A 20,413-nucleotide genomic window follows, 5' to 3' on the forward strand; every position below is an offset into this window, starting at 1 on the left:
CTTTTTTTTTTTGCCTTGTTTCATTCAATTTAGAGGATCTGAACAGTGCTCAGCTTTCACTTTTATTTTCTATCTAGTCTTTCTGTTCTCAAAGATCTTCGAGTGCAAACAGAGACACAATGATCCCACTTACTCAGACATTTCACACTTTACCTATTGCGTCTGCTGTATTTGGAACACATGAACACGTTTCCCATTCTACCCTCTTGGGCTTTTTGCTACTAAAGCTTTGCTGTAAAAAAAAAAAAAAAAAGTTTCCATAATTAAAGCAAAACAAAGACTTCTCTATGCAGAGCTTGACTGTCAGCAGGGCAAAATAAATATATTTAAACAGTATATTTGAAGTGAAATAAGAGACTTGAGATGACCTGGGAGGGATGAGAAGGAAGAATCGTTCAGCTTTGTTCCAGCTCCACGACCCAAGCGCTTCCCATCCACTTGTCCCTTGTCCCTGTCCCTGTCCCTAGGTGACCTTACCTGCATCTGCGGCGACAGGATGGGGGCAGGTTCCACCTGTGAGACAGATCCCAGCGGTGGCAGAGGACAGCAAAGGTCTCTCTTCCTCTCCTAACTTGGACGTCTACAGCCTACGTGTGACGCTTAAAAGGAAATGGTATGTATAAACACGGTTAATTAGTGCTCTCGTAGAAATAAAACAACCGTTTTACTAAAGCATCAAGTAATCCTAGACTAACTAAAATGACTGAAAATGGGAAGGCTAGAGGTGGTCAGGTGAGGATATACAGGAATGTTTTAACAACGAAAAAGAACAGGCCAGATGTGGTGGCTCAGGCCTCTTATCCCAGCACTTTGGAGGGCTGGGGCAGGAGGATCACTTGACGCCAGCAGTTCGAGACCAGCCTGAGCAACACAGCAAGACCCCATCTCTACAAATTTTTTTTTAAAAAATTAGCCAGGCGTGGTGGCACCTGTAGTCCGAGCTACACAGGAGGCTGAGGCAGGAGGATCACTTGAGCCCAAGAGTTTGAGGCTGCAGTGAGCCATGATCGTGCCAATGCACTCCAGCCTGGGCAACACAGTGAGGCCCTGTCTCTAAAAAATAAATTAATTAAAAAAATTTTTTTTCTTAAAAAGAGTAAATACAAGTTTCCTGAGCAGAAATTTCCAGAGCTAGGAGGTGACTTTGAGAGACATGGTTATGAACAACCTAGAGACAGAGGCTTAGCACATGGCAAAAACCAAACCAAACCAAAAATTCACAACAAAAATAACTCATACAAACCCTCAAAATCATATTTAATAACCTTCAACACAAAGACACAGACACCACCACAGAATTTATTTTTACTTTATTAACAATGTGGCTTACAATTTTTTTTCAAGTAAAAAGGGTTTTTATTTAGAATAAAAATTAAAATATAACTCTGATATAGATTTTCATTTATTTACATGAAAACATATATACAGAATACAATCTTACAGCAAACTAACAGCATGCCCTCTGTCCTGCAAATTTCAAAAGTAAAGACACTAATTTTTCCCTTTTATGCACCAAAACATACACAAGATAGGAAGCCAATTTCAATACCAACTATTCAAACTGGAATGCAAAACAGTAAAAGGGCTTTTGACATTCACAATGAGGGGTAGTTTATGCTTCTAGATATCATGCTAGCTCCCGTTCTGAACAAGTGAGATTTTTATTTTTTCCGTCGTTTAAAAAATTTGCCTCAAATTTTTCCATCTTAAGGTGATTTTTAGCAAATGATTATTCCAGAACTTTGCTTTTTCCTCAATGTATCTTTTCGGCCACCCGAAGCACTGCCCTGCCCTTGTTAGGTGACATGACCTACATGCTCACTGGGACTGGATCCTTGTCATTGAACAAAACCACTGACATGGAAAGACTTCAGCGCAGGAAACTGTTTCAGTTATTATTTATCACCTGAATTTAGAGAGGCTTTGAACCAAAATCCACGGCAGCACTATATGTCAGCAATTACAACTTTTAGGTAAATTATGTGGGTCAAAAATAGTACACTTCCATTTTATCATCTCAGGTTTTGTGTATCTGTAGACCACTCAGTGATAAAAGCTATGAGAATCAATCAGCTTAGAAATTCAACTACGTTAAAGGGAGTACAATATTTTCAGAAAACTTTTGGACAGAAATGAATAAGAGAATCATCAGATTGTAATAGTTGCCAATGTCACTTTCCCTTGCTACTTAATTATTGCACCAGAGACATGGCAGTGTGGACATCTCTCCAACGATTTCTTTCTTTAAAACTAAATATATCTTAAGGTACTATTTTTCCTTCCAAATGATTGCACGCTCGATCACAGCTTTCTACAGACAGAAAATAGAGTCAGTGAAGTCTAGATTCACCATCTTAATCCCAAAGCAGCACCAATGCTCAAACCACGACCAAGATTTTAACACTGCTGTTTTGTGTTTTAGTTCTATGTACAGAAATAAATACAGATGGGTGTTCTACAAAATTAGGTATGAAAATCCCTAGTGCTTCTAAAACTAAGGGGGGACAGCTCTCAGAAAGGAGCGTTTGGCGTAAGATAGAAGGCAAATCCCAGAAGCTAACACAACACTCAAAATTCTATGAGATAAATTAGGGAAATGAGGCCAATCTTTAAAAGGCTGATCAAAATAAACCCTCCAGAGATTATCATAAGGGTCAGAGGTGGCAGTGCTAAAGGTCTGGATCATTTTAATTTGCTGAGGAACAAATCAAAGCGAAGCCAGGAATTAATCTTTCAAATATGATCAAATAAGGCAGAGGGACCTAGCAGCTGTACAGCTCAAATACGGCGTGTGACTCAAACTTTGATCAAAGGAATCCAATTTGAAAGGTGACAGAGGAGTTCTCCATGCTAGGGAGCTCTGTGTGAAGTTAACTGTTTTGTTTTTGAAAAGCAAAGAAGTTCTGCAATGTTAGTAGTACCCTGTTCTTTTTAGGTTGTTATGTTTATATTTTTGCGGGCCAGATGTTTTTACAACACAGTATAAACGCAGTCGAGGAGTTGGGGCTGAAAGCAGCTCCGTTAGTTTTAGAGGCAGGTTGAGCGACGGGCTCCCGTTACTGAAGTTGAGGTGGCGTTTCTGTTGCTCAGGGCACGCACACGGCACAGAGCGCAGGGTGCCTGCTGGGCGGGTCCCGGGAGGTAAAGCGAGGCACGAAGTGCACAGGTCCAGGGGCACCAAGGAGGGGGCTTTGGTCCCAAAGATGATCAAAGAGAGACACGGAAGAAACGGTGCCATCCAGGGAGGGCACAGGGGGGCATCACGTGTTGGCGTTTAGGCCAAGACATTTTTGGCTTAGGGGCTGCGGTGGTGCTGGGGTAACACGTGTCAAATCCAGTTTTCCTGCCATAAGCAACGAGGATACAACATAGCAAAATATTCCTGGGAAATTGTCCCTATCTTTAAGACAGAAGCTGGTGAGAGGGACATCCTGCAGAGAAATGAAAACCACGTTGCAATTCCGTAGCGGAACCGCTGCCGACGGGAAGCTGTACACACGCTCTGCCGGAAATTTTCGGAGACCCAGATCCGGAGGATGCTGTCGGAGGCCAAGTACCTCCTCGGTCCTGAAATGGCTCTCGGCTCTCCCCAAGGGCAGGAGAGACGGCACGTAGTGACCTCCGTGATGACGGCCCCGCTGGGCCCTCTCCTGCCCGGGCCACAGCCTTCTCCTCCTCGCCAGGCGCCCACGGAGCCTGTGCTGACGAGTGACCACGACCACGCGGAGGGAGGATGGAGTGAGACTTAGGGTTGAAGGACAAAGAGGGTCTTTCTCCAGCAAAGGTGGCCGCGTGCCATCTGGGCCACCTTCCGCGCTCTGGCCGGGCTCCAGGGACCCCGGGACGCTCTCCCCACTCTGATGCAGCACCCCCTCCTCCTCGCCGCTACTGCAAAGGGCGAGAGAAGTGACATTCCTGCCGACAGCACATGCCATGCTGCTGGACCATCACATTCCCTCGTCCCCACAGCAACAGCTCAGCTTGAAAAGGCCACAGTGAAGGATCGTGAAGGAGCCCGTGCGGGGAAAATGCCACAGACCTTGAAATGGGCACCCTTTCCAACCGTGTGACAGGGTTTCACTCCACAGGGCTGAGCATTTAAGGCCAACAGCGTGTGGCGGACAAGGCAGGCGCGTGAAACCGAGGAGAGGTCCAAAGTCGCGCTTAGGAGAGAGGCCGCCCACCCAAGCCAGCCACACTCCGCCCACGTGGGGTCCCCAGGCAGACATGTCTCCCCAAACTTTAACATCTGACTGTAGAAACCAGCTGCAGGGGAGACAAAAAAGCCTCAACCACAAAATATTAGTTTTCTGTTATTCATTGGTCACTGTTATGGAATGTTAAGAAAAGTCAGCATTAGCAAAGTTCTCAAAATCCAACAGACAATCACGCCTTAAAATGTCGCAGAAGATGCAAGCAGCTAACAAGCCCACCCCACGACCTTTAGGGAACTGTCGAGACTCCAGGCAAAGAGAGGAGTGCAAGGTCATCCCGACGGAAAAGCAACAGGAGGGCGGGACGCCTCTGCTCCCAGCGCCCGCCTCGGAACGGCGAGAAGGTTTGGTTTTCCTGCATACGTTTACAAAGGTACTTAGGCAACCAGCTCGTCAGAAAATCACAGTCCACCTGGTTCGAACGGACGTACTGAATTGCTGATGGGAGCGTGCAGATGACGTCTGGCCCACGACGCAGCTGGTTCTCAGAGCTCCGGGTTCCTCTCCACATGACTTAGTGGATTTAACGAAGCTGCCCAAGAAATTTAATAAACAACCTCGAAGCCAGAGTGAGCTGCAGGACTCGCGGGGTTAAAGCTGTTGCCGCACACGTCTGTTTCCTTCTTTTTCGCGTCTTGGCCAATCTGGATGTTCCCTTCCGGCGCGAGTGGGGTGCGGGCGAGGGGGAGACGGTGGGCTCACGGTGACACTCCTGGGTGTGCGCACTCGGCGTTTCACAGGACCCGAGGCCCACAGTGACGAGGAGTCACCCAGGATCACCGCGCCAGTCGTTATGTGAGCACAGCCAGGATGAGAAGCGGCTGACGCCAGACCCAGTGCTCACTGTGACGCCTCCTGTATACGCAGCGAGCCACGTGGAACTGAGGGCTGCTCAGAGGGGCTCTCGCAGGGGTCTGCGGTGATGACCCTGCTACGGGATTGGCCGGTTCATGAAACACTTCCCCCAAATCTCTTCCCGCTCCTGCTCTCTGAAATTAAGCTTTTCCTTCACTGTATAACTCTAACGCTTCCCTAAGGGAGTCACTCCCTGATCTGACTACGATTAAATCAGAACACTGGACGCAGCCGAGGTTCCACGGAAGCCTGTGCATACAGCTATCGCTGCACGAGGCTTCAATCCCTCCAGGAAAACCGTCCCAGTGTAACGAGACGCCGTGTCCCTCGCTCCCCACACTTCCCAAAAGGCACCTCTGATGGGGGGTGGAGCCTTAGCGCATCTTTTGACAGCGATGTCCTGAAACTTCACCTACAGCTGTGTCGGAGCAAGGACATGCCACCAAGATCAAACTGCGGTGACGGCGTGTGCGGCTCAGCCAGAGGCAGATGCGGGGTGGGAAACAGCATCTCCCAGTGAGCCCGAGGGTGACCGCAGCTAGCGCTGGTGGCCAGGGGTGAGGTGTCCTCCCCGTCACACTCTCGTTTTCAAGGAATAAGGGCCTCTGTTTAGGAAACGCCATTCAGAGGGCGCTGCCCGGTTGGGGGCGAGAGCAAGGCGAAGTGCACATCCCGGCGGGGCCCAACGCGGACCTTTCATTTGCTCTCCCCGGGGCGGCGGCTGCGTCCTTTGGTGTGCTCTGAAAACACGGAACTCTCGGACAGGCTGGTGGGGGAAGGAGGCCCCGGGCTTCTGGCTTTTTGGTGATACTTCGTGTAGGTACCGACCATTTCCCGTATCCCAGAGAGTCAAAGCTTCGGTCCTGGACACCGTCACAAACTCTGCATCGCAGCGACAGCAGGCCCTCCCGAGAGGTCAGTTGGCGTACTGGGTGTAGAAAGCCACTTTGACTCTCTCGATCTGGTGGCACAGCTTGATGGCCGGCCCCAGCTTCAGCTCCATGCACTCCTGCACCGTCGGGAGCGTGAGCAGCAGCAGGGCCTGGCCGTCGATGTCCTGCCGGAGGGGAGAGAGAAAGGAAGGTCAGAGAGGGGCCTTGTGCACCAAGGGCACGCCTGTGCCTGGCAGGCTTCATCCCGGGGCCCGACACGAGAAGAGGCTGCTCTGGTTTCACCTGATTTGGGGGAGCTCTGGCAGACACAGCCTGGCTTGGTGACTGTCTATCTCCGTGTTAATGAAATCTGTTTACTAAGAACATTTTGGCTACTCTGACATTCACACGCCTCCCCTGGCAGATGCAAGAGCTGGACCGGGTAGGCTGCTGCGGGAACTGCTTCCCAAGCTTGTCGCGCCTTTTGGGGAGAGCAAACCACACCCCCCGCACCCACCACCAGGCCAGGTCCTTCCCATGTGATGCTGAGACTTAATCTGAGCACTGAAAGATTGCTCTCCACTGAAAGAAAAAGCTCTCTTCTTCCCTGCCACGGTCGGACATTTCACCACCAGGACAGGTGAGGAGATGCTCAAGGAAAGACACGCCCGCTACACAGCACGGTCTTTCCACAGAGGGATGCACACGTGCGCACGCACACACATGTACACACACACACACACACACACACTTACAGGCATACACTGCCCAGAATGCCATGTGGCTTGTACACAGGTTCTAAGAAAAGTCGTCACATGGGTAAAGGCCAGGGGGAGAGCGTGTGGACCAAAGGAGAGGCGAGGGCAGGGGGAGCTCCCGACACTCCAGAGAAGAGTGGGGTCAGGGTCTGCAGGGAGAGTGGGGTCATACCCCCGCCCCCCAGAGCTTTCCGACAGGGGCCAAGGGAGGAGCCCCTTTCCGGCAGGTTCCCTGTTCCCAAAGAAGCCTCCTTTTATGGGAATCTTACATGGGGAGAAACGAGGAAGATGAGGCTGAACTCCATCAAGCTGTGTGTACACTCGAAATAAAACCTCACATCTGATTTTCAGGGCTAATTCTAGGTCTCCAGATCCCCAGATAGGAAGTTCAAGAAGGCCACCTCATTCCAGGCTTTTCTAAATGGTCCTAGCAGGGCTTTTACTCTGTGGTCAGTGCAGCATTTGGAGAGCACTAAGGACCACGGACACTTCCCCGACAGCCAAGTGCTTGTCACCCTGGGTGTGCAGTGCCTGAGGCGGACAGAGCGGGAGGACAGGCTGCCTCCACACCCGGAGAGTCTGATTCACTCCAGCAAGCCGACAATTAACCGTGTGGGCGTCACCAGAGTGACGACTACTGTCAGACGTGACCGTGAGTCACCCAGGATGCATGTGTGAGTCCCTGCACAGTGCTGAGTACACGAGACACACTCAAGTGTCTCCTGAATGATGATCTCCCGAAACAAAGGTCTCGAGACTAAATGCAAAAACTGCCTTATTATCTTACAAAGTTGGATAGAGCATTTGGTCTCTTTCCTGGGACCGCCAGTCACCAATAGCCACTCCACCAGCTCACCACGGGGCAGGGGGAGGGCAGGGCGCGTGGCTGAAAGATTGGGCAAAAGAGAAAACTACAGACTTGATGTTGCAAAAAGTCAAGGACTGAGGGAAGAATCCCACATTATCCCTCTCAGATGTAGCCTTCGCTTTGGCGTGCAAGAAGCTTTTGTCAAGGATTATGTAGATAACATACCAGAACTCACAGCTGATGTAATTTTTATAAATATGCTCCTATGTAATTCAGAATTATACTACATAGGTAGATCAGTCATTATGTTAAACAAAGAATTGCCATAAATAGACGACTACTAACTTTAAAGAATTGAAACATGGTAAGATATACAACGTGAAAGTTATGCTGAGCATGTGAAAAACTAAATTTATTCCGGCAGACAGTTCAGTTGAGGATCTGACAGTTCAGGTCTATGGAACCATAGGGAGGAGACACCTGTCTCAGTCTGAACTAAACCTGTAAACTATCCTCAATTTTTTTATTAAAGTCAACCCTTCACTTGGGCAGTCTGTTTACCGTATATCTCTGATTCATGAAAGTTGAAGAACAGGCAAAATTTCATTGGGAGTTTTGTGTTTTCTTAGTTACAGATCTAGTGGATTTTTACTGCATAATGTATCCCACTTCCAGCATGAAATTATAGGGTATGGAATTTTTAAGCAGTTGCCGTAACATTTCAGAAATAAAAGGTACGGATGCAGGTAATGGGAAGTTTATAAATTTTTGCAAATGCTCCTGGTGATTATACCAATCTCTGCATTTGTGACGCCCAGGGCGCGGACGCATGCGGCGACAATCACCCTGTTCGCTGGTCTCACTCAGACGCTGGCGAGCAAAGTTGCAGGGTTCCTTCTCCTTCACCTACAAGCTCAGAGGAGGCCTGCTGTGACCCACCGCCCCACAACATAAAACCACGAACACACAGCGAGCCACCGTACCTGCTCCTGAAATATCTTGGCCAAGGGGGCGCAGTCCGTCAGCTTAATGAACCGCACCACGTCGGTGACCGTCCACTCCAAGGGGTTGCTCTCCAGAACGAGCCTCTCCTCCTCCTCCTGCTTTGCTTCCTGCAGGGGGAGGCAGGCGGGACTTCAGCCACTGCATGGTGGGCCAGACCCCCGTGCCCCTCCCCCTCCCTGCACGGGAGGCTGCCTCTGCTGGGGCTCTCGCTGGGCACCCCCAGTCTCCGGTGAGTTTCCCAGCATCCCGTCCCGGGATGACTTCCCCGGCAGTGACTTGTGTGCCCTCAGAGGCAATGAAAACGGGCACAGTGACAGTCCCTCTCGAACCCTAGTCTGGGAGATCCTGGGCCTGCTTATTAACGAAGCATCTCCAACGGGAGACGAGAGCTGCCAAGGGCACAGCCGGATGCTCCCCACTGCTCTGTGGGACGATGGTGCCTGTCCCCTTTTCCACTACTGATTTAATGCTTTATAACCCCACAGAGGGATCCTCTAAAGGGCAACAGGGAAGCCAAACACAAGGCGGTCATGGGAGACTCGGAGATGGAATTTTGGACACCCAGGGTGGAAGGGACCCGGTGGGCTCCCTGCCCCTGACAGGCCCCCTGGCGGGTTGAAGCTGTCCAGAAAAGGCGATGCCTTCGGAGGTCCGCTCTGATGCTCAACGACCCCTCTGCCCAGCGGCGGAATCCCTGCCAGCTTTTGTCCCCAACACAGGAATTTGGCCAAAGCAGCCGCTACTATTTTGGATATTAAACAGGTTTCCCCAATCACAGCCCGGCTGCAGTGCGAGCTCTGCAGAGAAGCGAGCGGGAAGCCTCTGCCCCGGCGGTACCTCTGCGCCCTCGGGCTTGGCGGGCGCGCACTTCTCTCCGCCCTCGGCCGGGGCGGCGGCGGCCGGGGCTCTGCGGGCCCTGCGCGTCCTCTCCACGGGCGGCCGGCGCGCGGGCTCCGAGCTGCTCCTCAGGGTGACGGCCCTGCGGGGCCGCGCCGAGGGCACCTCCGCGGACGAGGTGTCCGTCTGGTCATCCCGGAGCTCGGAGCCAGTCTCCTCGCTCGCGGTGTCATCCTCCATGGCGTCTGCGTCCTCCTCTTCGCTTTCCTGGGAAGAAGAGAAAGGGACTTAAGGAGGGGGGGGCGGGTGGAGAGGGGCCGGCGTGGGCGCAGCAGTGGCCCAACAGCCCCACGACCCCGAGCACACCCTGAGCAAGGTCTGTCCCGGGAGGCGGCCACAGACAGACCTCGTTGTCCCAACGCGGCCCTTTGAGCCAGAGCGGGCGCTCCGCACTCCGCGTCGCTGACCGTCTGCGGCAAACCTCAGCTGCCACCTCGCTGCAGCGCAGTCGCGTCTGCGGCGGGCGCTGCGCGTCCTCACGACCGTGGGAAGGTGCCTGAGGGCGGGACATACCTCCCCCGAGCCTGCGGGGAAGTCCACGGCGGAAGATCTCCGTTTCTTCTGCACAAAGATGGATTTCCGCCGCTTCCTCCGCCTGGGCGGCTTGGGGTGTGCGCTTTCCACGTTGCTTTCCCCAATTGGGGGCTTGGTGATCTTCTTCCTCTTTCCGTAATAATAGGCTGTGGGGAGAAGGCGATTGGAAGCCTTAATCGTCCCACCCCGTCCTCATGCGAGGCTAAACACACACAGGTAGCCGCTACCGCAAATTAAAAAAAAAAAAAAAAATTCCTCCATAGTAATTCCCATGGAAAATTATTCAAAAGATTCCCAAACAGAAAATGAAAGAAAAATCAAATGCACGGCACTGCAGTTAGGCCTCTGGGCCCGCGCTGTTTTTCATCACTGTTCGTACTTACTGTATTTGGTCTTGGTATGGATGGAGCAGTTCTCTGGGCAGTTTTCAGAAACCAGCACAGGACTGAACAAGTTTGGACAGCACTCCAGCTTGGCACAGACCCGGCGGCAGAAATTGGCCACTTGGTCAGACGTCCGTACGATCTTGACCACAGCCCTGTAGGTTTTGCCTCGGTACCTGGAGAACAGGAGGGCAACGCGACGGTAGGACCACATGTTACATTACTCAGGCCTCCCGGGTACAGCACGTTCCAAACACAGCCAAGTCACTTCGTTCTCTAACGACAAAGTGTATACTGTGAGTACTTTCCGTTTTATTTGTTTGTAAACTTTCCTGTGATCTCACAACTCCCAACGCGACCGTAACTGAGGATGGGGCCTTACAGAGGGAATTCGGGTCGAATGAGGTCACGCGGGTGGCCCTGGTCCAACAGGACCGATGGCCTTGGAGGATGAGATGAAGACACAGGTGCACGCACACACAGAAGTGGCCAAGTGAGGACACAGCAAGAAGGCGCCATCAGAAAGCCAAAAAGAGGCCTCAAGAGGTGCAGCCCTGGCACCTCCAGCCTGGACTTCCAGCCTCCAGAACTGTCAGAAAATAAAAGTCTGCTGCTCAAGCTGTCCAGCCTGCAGCTCTTTGCTACGCGGCCTGGGATGACTGTGCAACTCTCACAGCTCCAGGGGGAGAGGAGGGACGGGGACGGGCCCCCAGGGCAGCATCCACCTCCCCCTTTCTTGGCTTACATTTCCTAACGATCCTCTGAGGGCATCCTAAGTGCTTTTCTCTGCTCTTAGGGGAAAGACCAATCTAGAACTAAAGGCGTGAAAGTTTTCCCGCAAAACTTTTTCAATGCACCAGAAAAGCAAGACCTAGAAATTCAAACACCTTTTGTACTTATCCGCAATGAACTGATTTTATGGTATCTGAATCCTAAAGCCACAACTGACACTGCTTATGGAGATGGCTACTTTCCTGCCACAATACTTAAAATATTACTTAATCTCATGTCTCCCCCAGGACCTGGTAACAACAGCAGGAAATGTAGTATTGCTTTCCTTGAGCATAACTACTGGGTGAAAAATAAACATTAAGTCCTCTTCGCCTGCTCCCCGCCACCCACCAACATGACAAAGAACTGAGAGTGAGACGTGCTTCCGGAATCTGGACATGGGCATTTGCGATTCATCACTTTTGAGAAAAAAAAACCTTTCTCCGATCTCAGGAAAAACCACGTGCAATGAAGACCAGCAACCAGAGCTCCTGGAAAGCAGATTGGGTGGGTTCTTGTTGTAAAAAGAGGTACTTAACAGCCTCTATCAGAATATTTCTGGTAATGTGATGTATATAATGCCTGGCTGAAAACATGAGCACTTGAAAATAAGTTGCAATCGCCTTTCAACACATTTGCTATCCCAGGTAACAAATCACGATGGACTATTCAGTTGGCAAAGATTGCAGGTCTTTATTTACTTTCCATCTCACGAAGCCACTGAAATGTGAAACTTCAACTTGTTCTTTTTTTACATCTTCCTAAAAACTGGAAAAATACTTTTCTACTAATCATTTTTTTTAAGTATCAACAGCAAAAAAAATTAGATTCTAACTTGGAATAAAAATGTGTTTTACATATTTATTCACTGCTCTTCCACACTCCAGCCCCTCTGTATTCCCTTTCTCCTCAATGTCTCTGATGTGCTGAGCTCGATGCACCGCGTACGGTTTCAGGAAAGCAAACTGCGCACATCTCAACGAGGGAAACAAAAACTAACGAATGAATAAAAAAATCTTTTTCCGTGAAAAGTCTCCCAGTTTGAGGATCCTTTTTCACATAAATCAGTTTATAGCCAAATGTTGCATCCACTGTTCATAAAATACAGGCTTGAGTAAAAGGCCAAAAAAAAAAAAAGTGTCAAATAAATAGAAACACACATAAAATTAGCCACTGCATATGAAAAAGAAGAAACCAAAATATTTCTACAGATCTAAGCACCATTCACCTATAAAAGTAAAAATGTAACTTCATCTTCTCACCTCTGCCAAGTGACAGCTAAGTCTAACTCACGTGAAATTATACCAAGATAGTATCTCTTTAAATATTCTGAATAACCATAACTAAGGACTGGAAAAACTATTAAGGCTCCACCTGGCTTGTATACAGATTATCACAAAAGCCATTCAAAAAAGAGTCTTTTTTTCCTCTTATGAAGAGTCTATAACATGTTGAAAAACATATTTAAATGTCTCTAGATGCACAGAGTTGGAGGCTGTTTCTTTTTTTAATCCCCCTAAGGTATACCCTAAATTCCTCCTCCTGAAATTCAAAATAATGTAGGTCAGTGTAGCATACTCATTGGAAAGAAAGACATTTTCTCTTCCAGAGCAGCTGCTATGAACTACATTAGAATCCATTTTTCCTCTGGCACTACCGCGAGCGAATCTTTGCTTTTCAATACACATTGAGGACTAATAATATAATAGACTCCTTACACGTTGTTCAAATATTGCAATCACTGCTTTAGTACTACAAAAGGTATGGCTGTTGCATAAATAGGAAAAAAAAATCACTGAGGAACAACTGTAGATTACAGTGTACGTTTTCATCCTATTCACAGGTCAAAATCTTTTCAAAGACACCTTCATCCTCTCGAGCAAATGGGTCTTTAACTCTGCAGAGGAGGAAAAATCCCATCAGAAACCCTAGCTGCTCAAGGACAGCAATCACATTGTCCCACGGACGGGCTCCCATCAGCTCTTCCTGCCAACACTCTTGATAATTTTGTGATTCAGTTCCCATAAGCAACCGAGAGCACCGAATTGTCTAAAATGCAGGTCTCTCCTCTCGTAAGTTAATTTATTCGTGACAGAAAACATTTCTGCCTTTCAGCTGAATGGGAAGAAGCCAGCTCTCTCTCTCTTTCTCTCTCTCTCCGCTCCCATTTGCACCAAAGAAAACAGCAAAGTTGTCAAGATCTAAAAAGTTGTCGTTCTATATCAGAAGGAAAGCGGGGACTCAACGCACGGTCGTACCGCAGGCAAGCGTGTGCCGCCTGCACGCCTGTCATCATTAGCAGCTGCTCCGAGACGCGGCTATGATCTAGCGCAGCTGAAAGCCAGTTCAGACAGACGTCTTCTCATTACGAGCTGCTGTGTAAGATCTTCCCATGGAACGTACTGTCATATTCGATATAATAGGTAATATGTCGCCTTTGCAATTCGGCAGGGCTGGGTTTCATCGTGTCTGTTTTGATTGTATCAGGCTGGATTTAATAAGAGCTCTGATCTACTCGGCAACACGAAAGTGAGTGCAAACACTTGCAAAATGAACTCTCCTGTCATGGCAGTATCTGCAGCAACCTTCTGGCTTATGTAGGAGTAGGGGAGAGTTTAACGGAATTTAACGTTGTATTTTTATTTTCGTGTTCATTAGGTGTATTTTGGACTGCACTGAATTTTGCAGAAAAAATTGGGGTTCTATTTGCATTTGTTATTTTTTAAAAATTCGTATATATTTACTGGGCACAAGTGTAATTTTGTTACATGCATAGATTATGCAGTGGTGAAGTCACGGCTTTTAGGGTATCCATCACCCAAATAATGTACATTGTACCCATTAAATAATTTCTCATCATCTACCACCCACCCAGCCCCCAGAAAAAGTTTTAATGTAAGAAGAAAACTTTCTCCGTATAAACACTTGCTCAGTTCTGCCCACACTATTATGATCTTACAAGAAAATGTTCTACTATCACTGATCATCTCCTTCAAGTAGAAAAATATGGAATATTAGACATGTAACACTCATTTAAATATTTCTTGGGAAAGAAGGGAATGAGGAGATGTAGAACCACCGTTCACTGGCATGCCACTGAATACAAACCCTCTCCCGTTCTACATACATTCTCTTTCACTTCTGTGATTTGGCAGAGTCTGATTCGGCCATAAATGACTTACTGAGTCTAAACTTCCAGAGCCGTTCAAAAACGACACCAGGAATGCTGCGTGGGTTGCTGGCAGGACACGGTGACTAGCAGCACAACATCTCAACATCTCTGCCCAGCACCAGTGTGAGCTAACCACAGAGCACAGTCTCACCGGTCATACAAATTATTTAATATTTCTCGATTTTCACTACGATTAGGACAGGTGCCGTCTCTAAAGCAGAGTTTAGATATATGCTGGCCCACTGAAAAATGATTTGCTCTTTTGAAAAAGCCATTTCTCATGTGTTACATCTACATGATATTTAAAAGTCAACCAAGAAAATCCACTCTATTTGAAAACCATAAATATTAAAAGCCCTCTCCAGAACTCTAAGCAATAATTTGATGTGAAATTATCTTGAGAAAAGGATCTTCTCCTATGTACACAAACAGCTGAGTTCAAGCACATTGATACCGTCCCTGCTCTCATTTCAAAGGTTCAGAAACTTAAAGGAAAGCAAAAATGTCACCTTTCCTAGTAGCCTATTTCTAAATAAAAGAACAAAGTTACCCAATTCGATGTCAACCCAGTGTCCACTGTCATTTTACTGAACCCAAACCAAACATGTGTGTTGGTTCCTTTTATCTCTTACGACTGTCCACAGCCAGAGTGGAGAACGTTTACATTTGGCATAAAGTCTTTACAATATCAAACATTACGAGCTGTTTGTGAACATAGTATAATGATAAAGGACATCCTCTTTATAATTTTTCCCCTTTTGGCCAGGCGCGGTGGCTCACGCCTGTAATCCTAGCACTCTGGGAGGCCGAGGTGGGTGGATCGCTCAAGGTCAGGAGTTCGAGACCAGCCTGAGCAAGAGCGAGACCCCCGTCTCTACTAAAAATAGAAAGAAATGATCTGGACAGCTAAAAATATATATAGAAAAAATTAGCTGGGCATGGTGGCGCATGCCTGTAGTCCCAGCTACACGGGAGGCTGAAGCAGTAGGATTGCTTAAGCCCAGGTGTTTGAGGTTGCTGTGAGCCAGGCTGACGCCACGGCACTCACTCCAGCCCGGGCAACAAAGCGAGACTCTGTCTCAAAAAAAAAAAAAAAAAAAAAAATTTTCCCCCTGTTGATCAAATAATCTATTGGCTCTGAAACAGCATGTTTTTATCCTGAATGTTTAACATAATAAAATGTTAGTTGAGCAAATCTCAACTTCACGAAAGGAATCTGAAGGCTTAAGGCAGCTCTGCAAATAGCAAAAATGCCAACAAATCTACGCATAGGACTAGAACTGCAGATGAACGTCCTTCCGTGTTCTGCCGTTCCTCTGCGCTGCATCACCAAGAGGAACGACAAGTTTCGAAGCAGCGGGCCAAGTATTACAGACACCCTTGCCCTCCAGAACCGGAAACACTCACTTTGCCTTCAGTGTCTCCTCCTGAAAATTCCAGTGAGGATCTTCTACCAGCTGCAGCTCTCTTAGCACCCTTCCGGGCTTGTAGGCAGCGTTGATGATCATGCTAAGAACCTGTTGGGAAAAAACGTGCACCGTGAACTTCATCGGCATCCGTTCCTACTGGCACAAGAACGCTTTGAAAACCACACCGCTGACACGTAAGGAGCGAGCGTTCACTGCACACCCACGTGAAGTGCAGGACTGTGAATGAGTGAGACAAACACCGCCCCGGCTAGCTCGCAGTTAACTCGCCATCCGGGGATACAAGGCGGTAAAATCCAATCCCGATCACGCTGGCTAAGAGAGCCCGGACCTCTCCCCAGAGGGGTGGCAGACTCTCATTACCTCTTCTGGTTGTGGGAAAACTGAGCCATTTCCTCCAAAGAGCAATTGATTATTCTTCAGCAGGATTACTCTTCGGTTGGACAGGCTACTGAGAATTTCATTCTATTTTTTTTTTTTTTTTAATTTCATAAGAAACCAATGAAACGGAGACAATATCAGTCCCAACACTTCTGGAGAGATTTTAGGTACGTGTAAGGACAAATTATGTGAAACTCACCCAGTGCTGGCTCAGTTTACAGACATGTATTAATAACACTAGGACAACTCTCTCAGAGATGGGAGCATACTGTAAGATAGTCTGGAACATCTTAACACCAACCAGCATCACATTTCCTCAACCTCCCCCTTCACCCCCAAGTCCCAAGTCCAAGATGATGAGCATGAGGTCACTAACTGGGGCTCCCAGAAAGACCAGGGATTTCCGTTCTGAGAGTCCCAGCTGCAGGCTCTGGGCAGGTAAGGCATTCCAGGTAACCTCAATACACATCTTCAATAAGAAGGACAAGGAACTTAGACCCCTGGGGTACCCCCTTTCAAAAAACAAGTCATCCACTACTAACATTGACGCGTTCTGGCGCACTCCCGAGCTGCTGCTATTTGGACACGGAGCTTAAAAAATGTGAGGGCACAAAGCAGAGACCTACGGGGTTGGGTTCCATGAAATGACCATCCGATGAGGCCCCAGTGGGCGCCAGGTGCCAGGGACGGACAGGAAGAGCACGTGGTGTGTACCCCTGCTAGCGTCTGTGCCATCCCAGAAGAGGTGTAAAAGAACATGCCAGACACGGGGCCCACTTCCACGTGTCAAAGCAAAATACTATCGAGGGGGTAGGTGAGAGCCCGGCACGACTACCTTTACTTCTGCTGTGTTTGATGGAGACAGTTCAATACAAAGGGAAGGGTGGAGAAAGAAAAACGTCGCTGGAATTTGCATGTCACAGTTTTCGTGGGTCTGAAGTTGTCTGGAGTGTAACAGCCTAGTTTGTACTCTCATTGGCTTCTGAAAACAACTAAGCTTTCTCATGTTGTAACTAAGGATTCGATCTTAACATATTTCATCTTACGCAGTCAGCGTGGCGACTGTCTTTCCTTTGCCTGGGGAGTGTTTTGCTACGTTCCAAGGCCCCGTTAAAGACCCACCAAGAGAGTGAGGCTCAGCCAAGGCAGTCCCAGCGGTCTGGGTACACTCACGTTCTCTATATTAGAACAATCGTCTGGTTTTATGGTTTACTGTCAGCATGATTTACAGACACCAAGTTTAAAAATAAATCTAATTAGAAGTGACTGCAATAATGCACACGGTGTTTATCAACAGACAATAAAAATTTCGATGGAGCCTTTTCATTGTGTGTAGCTGAGAAAACCCCGGAGCTGCATGTCATTTGCTGCACATCGAGATGCATTTTGTGACTGTGAAAAGCAAATGCCTTCCAGAGTTCACGTCAGCCTGGACACGGGCATCAATTAAATTATAAAAAGCATCTGATATTGAATGTGTTTACTTTGGCTTTTCTCGATGCCGTATCGTTCATCTCCAAATTCAACAAGCTCCCTATAAAACTTTGAAACTGAGAGCTGAATAATTTCTGTGTACGTGACATCTTAGTGGATTCTAGTCACCCCTCGAAAATAACCAAGTGGACAGCCACTACTACTACCCAGGGTCAGACTGAGTTGTTGCACCTTTGCAAAACATCAGAATTCAATGCACCATGTTCTTGATCAGACAGGGCAGCCTGGACCCTGTCCCCGTTAACTAAAGAGATCTTAGGTGTGACATCAACGAATGATATTCCCAATGAACAGGTGTGAGGGGTTTGGGGCACCTCAAGAAGGAAATTCACGCTAGAAAAACAAGGCCTCGTTGGATGTCTTGGAGTTCATGAAATGTTTCCTGAGAACATACTTTTTATATGCAAGTTCCCCACAGTGTATGATGGGTCAGAGACAATAACTTATGTAGTTAGACAGATCGGGGGCCAAATCCCAGCTGCATCCCTTGGAGGCTGTAAGTGCTTAGGCAAGATGCGTAACTGACTTTCCTCATCTGCACACAGGGGCCCTGTCGTCTGTCTGGGGCACAGTGACGTTCTGAGAAATAAACAAGGCGACAAACACTTAGAGGTAGCCGTCTTCTCGCTATCAATGCTGTCCTTACTGATGTTTCAGATCAACTGTCCCCTGCCCCTTCCGCCCCTCTGTCCCCACTGGCCTGTACACAGGTCCCAGTCTTGCATCTTTAAAAACTAACTGTCCTTGGAAACTCCTGGACTTCCTGGCTACCGTCTCCTTCTCAGACCCAAACTTCTCAGAACAAGTGGTCTGCACTTAAAATCTTCACCTTCACTTCAGTTCTCAATCAGCCCAAATCCTGATGCCTCTCCAACTCCCCGGCTTCCGTGGCTTTCTTGTAAACCTTCTTTCGAGCACCAGAAAGAAGAAAAAAGGCAGCAGAAAGTCAGGTGTCCTATCGTTACCTCCCACAGAAAGTGCACGACTCATAGGTCTGGACCCGTGGTGGCCCCGCCTGCCTCTCCACGCCACGGCCTGCTGTGAGCTCGCTCACTGGGGCTGCCAGACCCGAACGGACCATCTTCTAACTCCGCTCCGGCTTCTCCCAGGTCATCCACCTCCCCTCGCCGCACCGTCTCTGGAACTGCGGCCAGAAACTGCTCTCGGTCCCGCCAAAGCCCGCTCACGTCCAACACCCAGAAAGTGAGGGCTAACGACACGCAGTAACGGTCACTTTAGCCAGAAACTCCACCTCAGACAGAGCTCGGGACCCCCCTCGCAGCCTGCACGGAACTTGCCGAAGACCAGCTCGGCATCCACACCCGCAGACGCTGTCTATTTCCAGCAGACCAGACACAGGGAAGACGGCTCGCATTTTACACTCCCTAGAAGTGTTTGAATTCCGTAGACCACGGACGGCCCGGAAAAGCGACACGCTCTGTCTTTGCTTCAAATTGCTTCGTTCTCTTTAAGTAAAATGAAATCTGAAGCCACAGAGAGGTTCTGGTGCTGAAGGAAGAGCATTAGCATAAATATTGGCTCGGTGGAACTTCGATTTCTCCTGCACTCACAGAACTGAAGCGCCCCCTCCTCCTCCTGCCGCATGCGTTTGCTGAACATCAGCAAAAAACTAGTTTTGTCATCAGAAAACTGCTCTGGCCTGGCTTTTAAATCTGGCTGCTGGCACCTTTTGGGGAACTGATGAGGGATAATGACTTTTGACTTAAAAACATCATTTAGTGAAGTGAAACAGCTCACCCCTCTCGAGGGGCTTCGGCTGGGGTCCTGTTTGTTAACGGAGCTGGCAGGAAAGGGGGGACCTCGCTCTAACAACCGAACGTGCCAGGGAGACAGGCTTGCAGGCGGCTTCAAAGAAACCCATCGGCTCACCGCGTTTGTGGCAGTTTTTGTCCGTATCCTACCACTCACAACACACACAGGCACAGAGGCAGGCAGACAACATCGCCCAGCAGAAGCCTGTCCACGGCTGACAGCTGTCGCCGACTGCAGAAAGTCAGTTCTCAGCTCTGGGGTTTTATTTCGTACAGTGACAGAGGATTTTTACGTGTGATCCTGGCTTGATTTCTCTTTGGATCAAGCTGGGTATCTGCGGGGATCTACGGTCCGTGCCAGTGTATGCGGTTATGGGTCCCCGGGCTTAAACGCCTCGCCGGGGCCCATCCGAGGAGCCTTCCCCTTGGTCACCATTTTTCTTTAGCTGCAAATGTCTCGAGCTCGGAACCCACTTGCCACTCCGGCTGAGCGAGATGCACGCTGTCTGGCTTCGAGACAGGACGCCGACTGCACGGAGGTGTGGGGTGAAAGCATCACTCTGCTACCCAGCGACGTGTGCGGAAGGGCCCAGCACAACGGCCAGGCCCAGTGTAGATCTGGGCCCTTTCCGCGTCCACCCCTGGTGGCCCTGACATTTTGGGCCTGTGAGCATCTCCCACCTTCCCTGCCTCCATCCCCCGCACCCGGGTGCTCCCGCTGCACCTGCTCCCCCTCCCGGGACCCCGCTGCCTGTTTCTAACGACTCCTGCACGATCTCACAGCGGCCCTGGTGTGGCGCCCAGGACACATGTGGCCAGATTCTGTTAGTCTGTTCTACCTTCTTGACTGGAAGCCCACCTGGGGCAGGGACCACCTGTTAAACACTCTAAATGCTAAATGCCCCCGAATAAATAACCGCAATAGCCTCATCGGTTTCTTCTAAACTGTAACCCCTACTTTCTCTCTCAAACAGACTTCTGCCCCTAAACTCCGAGGGTTTCCCATCATCCGGAGAGTCAAGTCCAAATCACTTCCCACACCGAGGAAGGCCTTTCCCAGGCAGGCCCCT

At 48.9% G+C, this 20,413-nt stretch overlaps 1 protein-coding gene across 2 annotated transcripts in view; it reads right to left on the bottom strand.

Moving 5' to 3' along the window:
• Positions 1-1,391: 1,391 nt before the first annotated feature.
• The window catches only part of SFMBT2 (Scm like with four mbt domains 2), a 151,314-nt gene continuing 132,292 nt past the window's right edge, over positions 1,392-20,413 (bottom strand). For both annotated transcript variants that reach the window (XM_069458629.1, XM_069458630.1), the window contains 6 exons: positions 15,677-15,786; positions 10,327-10,502; positions 9,923-10,089; positions 9,350-9,616; positions 8,491-8,619; positions 1,392-6,126 (listed from right to left, as the gene is read on the bottom strand). In XM_069458629.1, coding sequence (XP_069314730.1) covers positions 5,986-6,126; positions 8,491-8,619; positions 9,350-9,616; positions 9,923-10,089; positions 10,327-10,502; positions 15,677-15,786 — 990 coding nt within the window. In that variant the 3' untranslated portion in view covers positions 1,392-5,985. The remainder of the gene's footprint in view (positions 6,127-8,490; positions 8,620-9,349; positions 9,617-9,922; positions 10,090-10,326; positions 10,503-15,676; positions 15,787-20,413) is intronic.

Source organism: Eulemur rufifrons, chromosome 25, assembly GCF_041146395.1.
Source record: "Eulemur rufifrons isolate Redbay chromosome 25, OSU_ERuf_1, whole genome shotgun sequence".
In the NCBI taxonomy this organism is placed as follows: domain Eukaryota; kingdom Metazoa; phylum Chordata; class Mammalia; order Primates; family Lemuridae; genus Eulemur; species Eulemur rufifrons.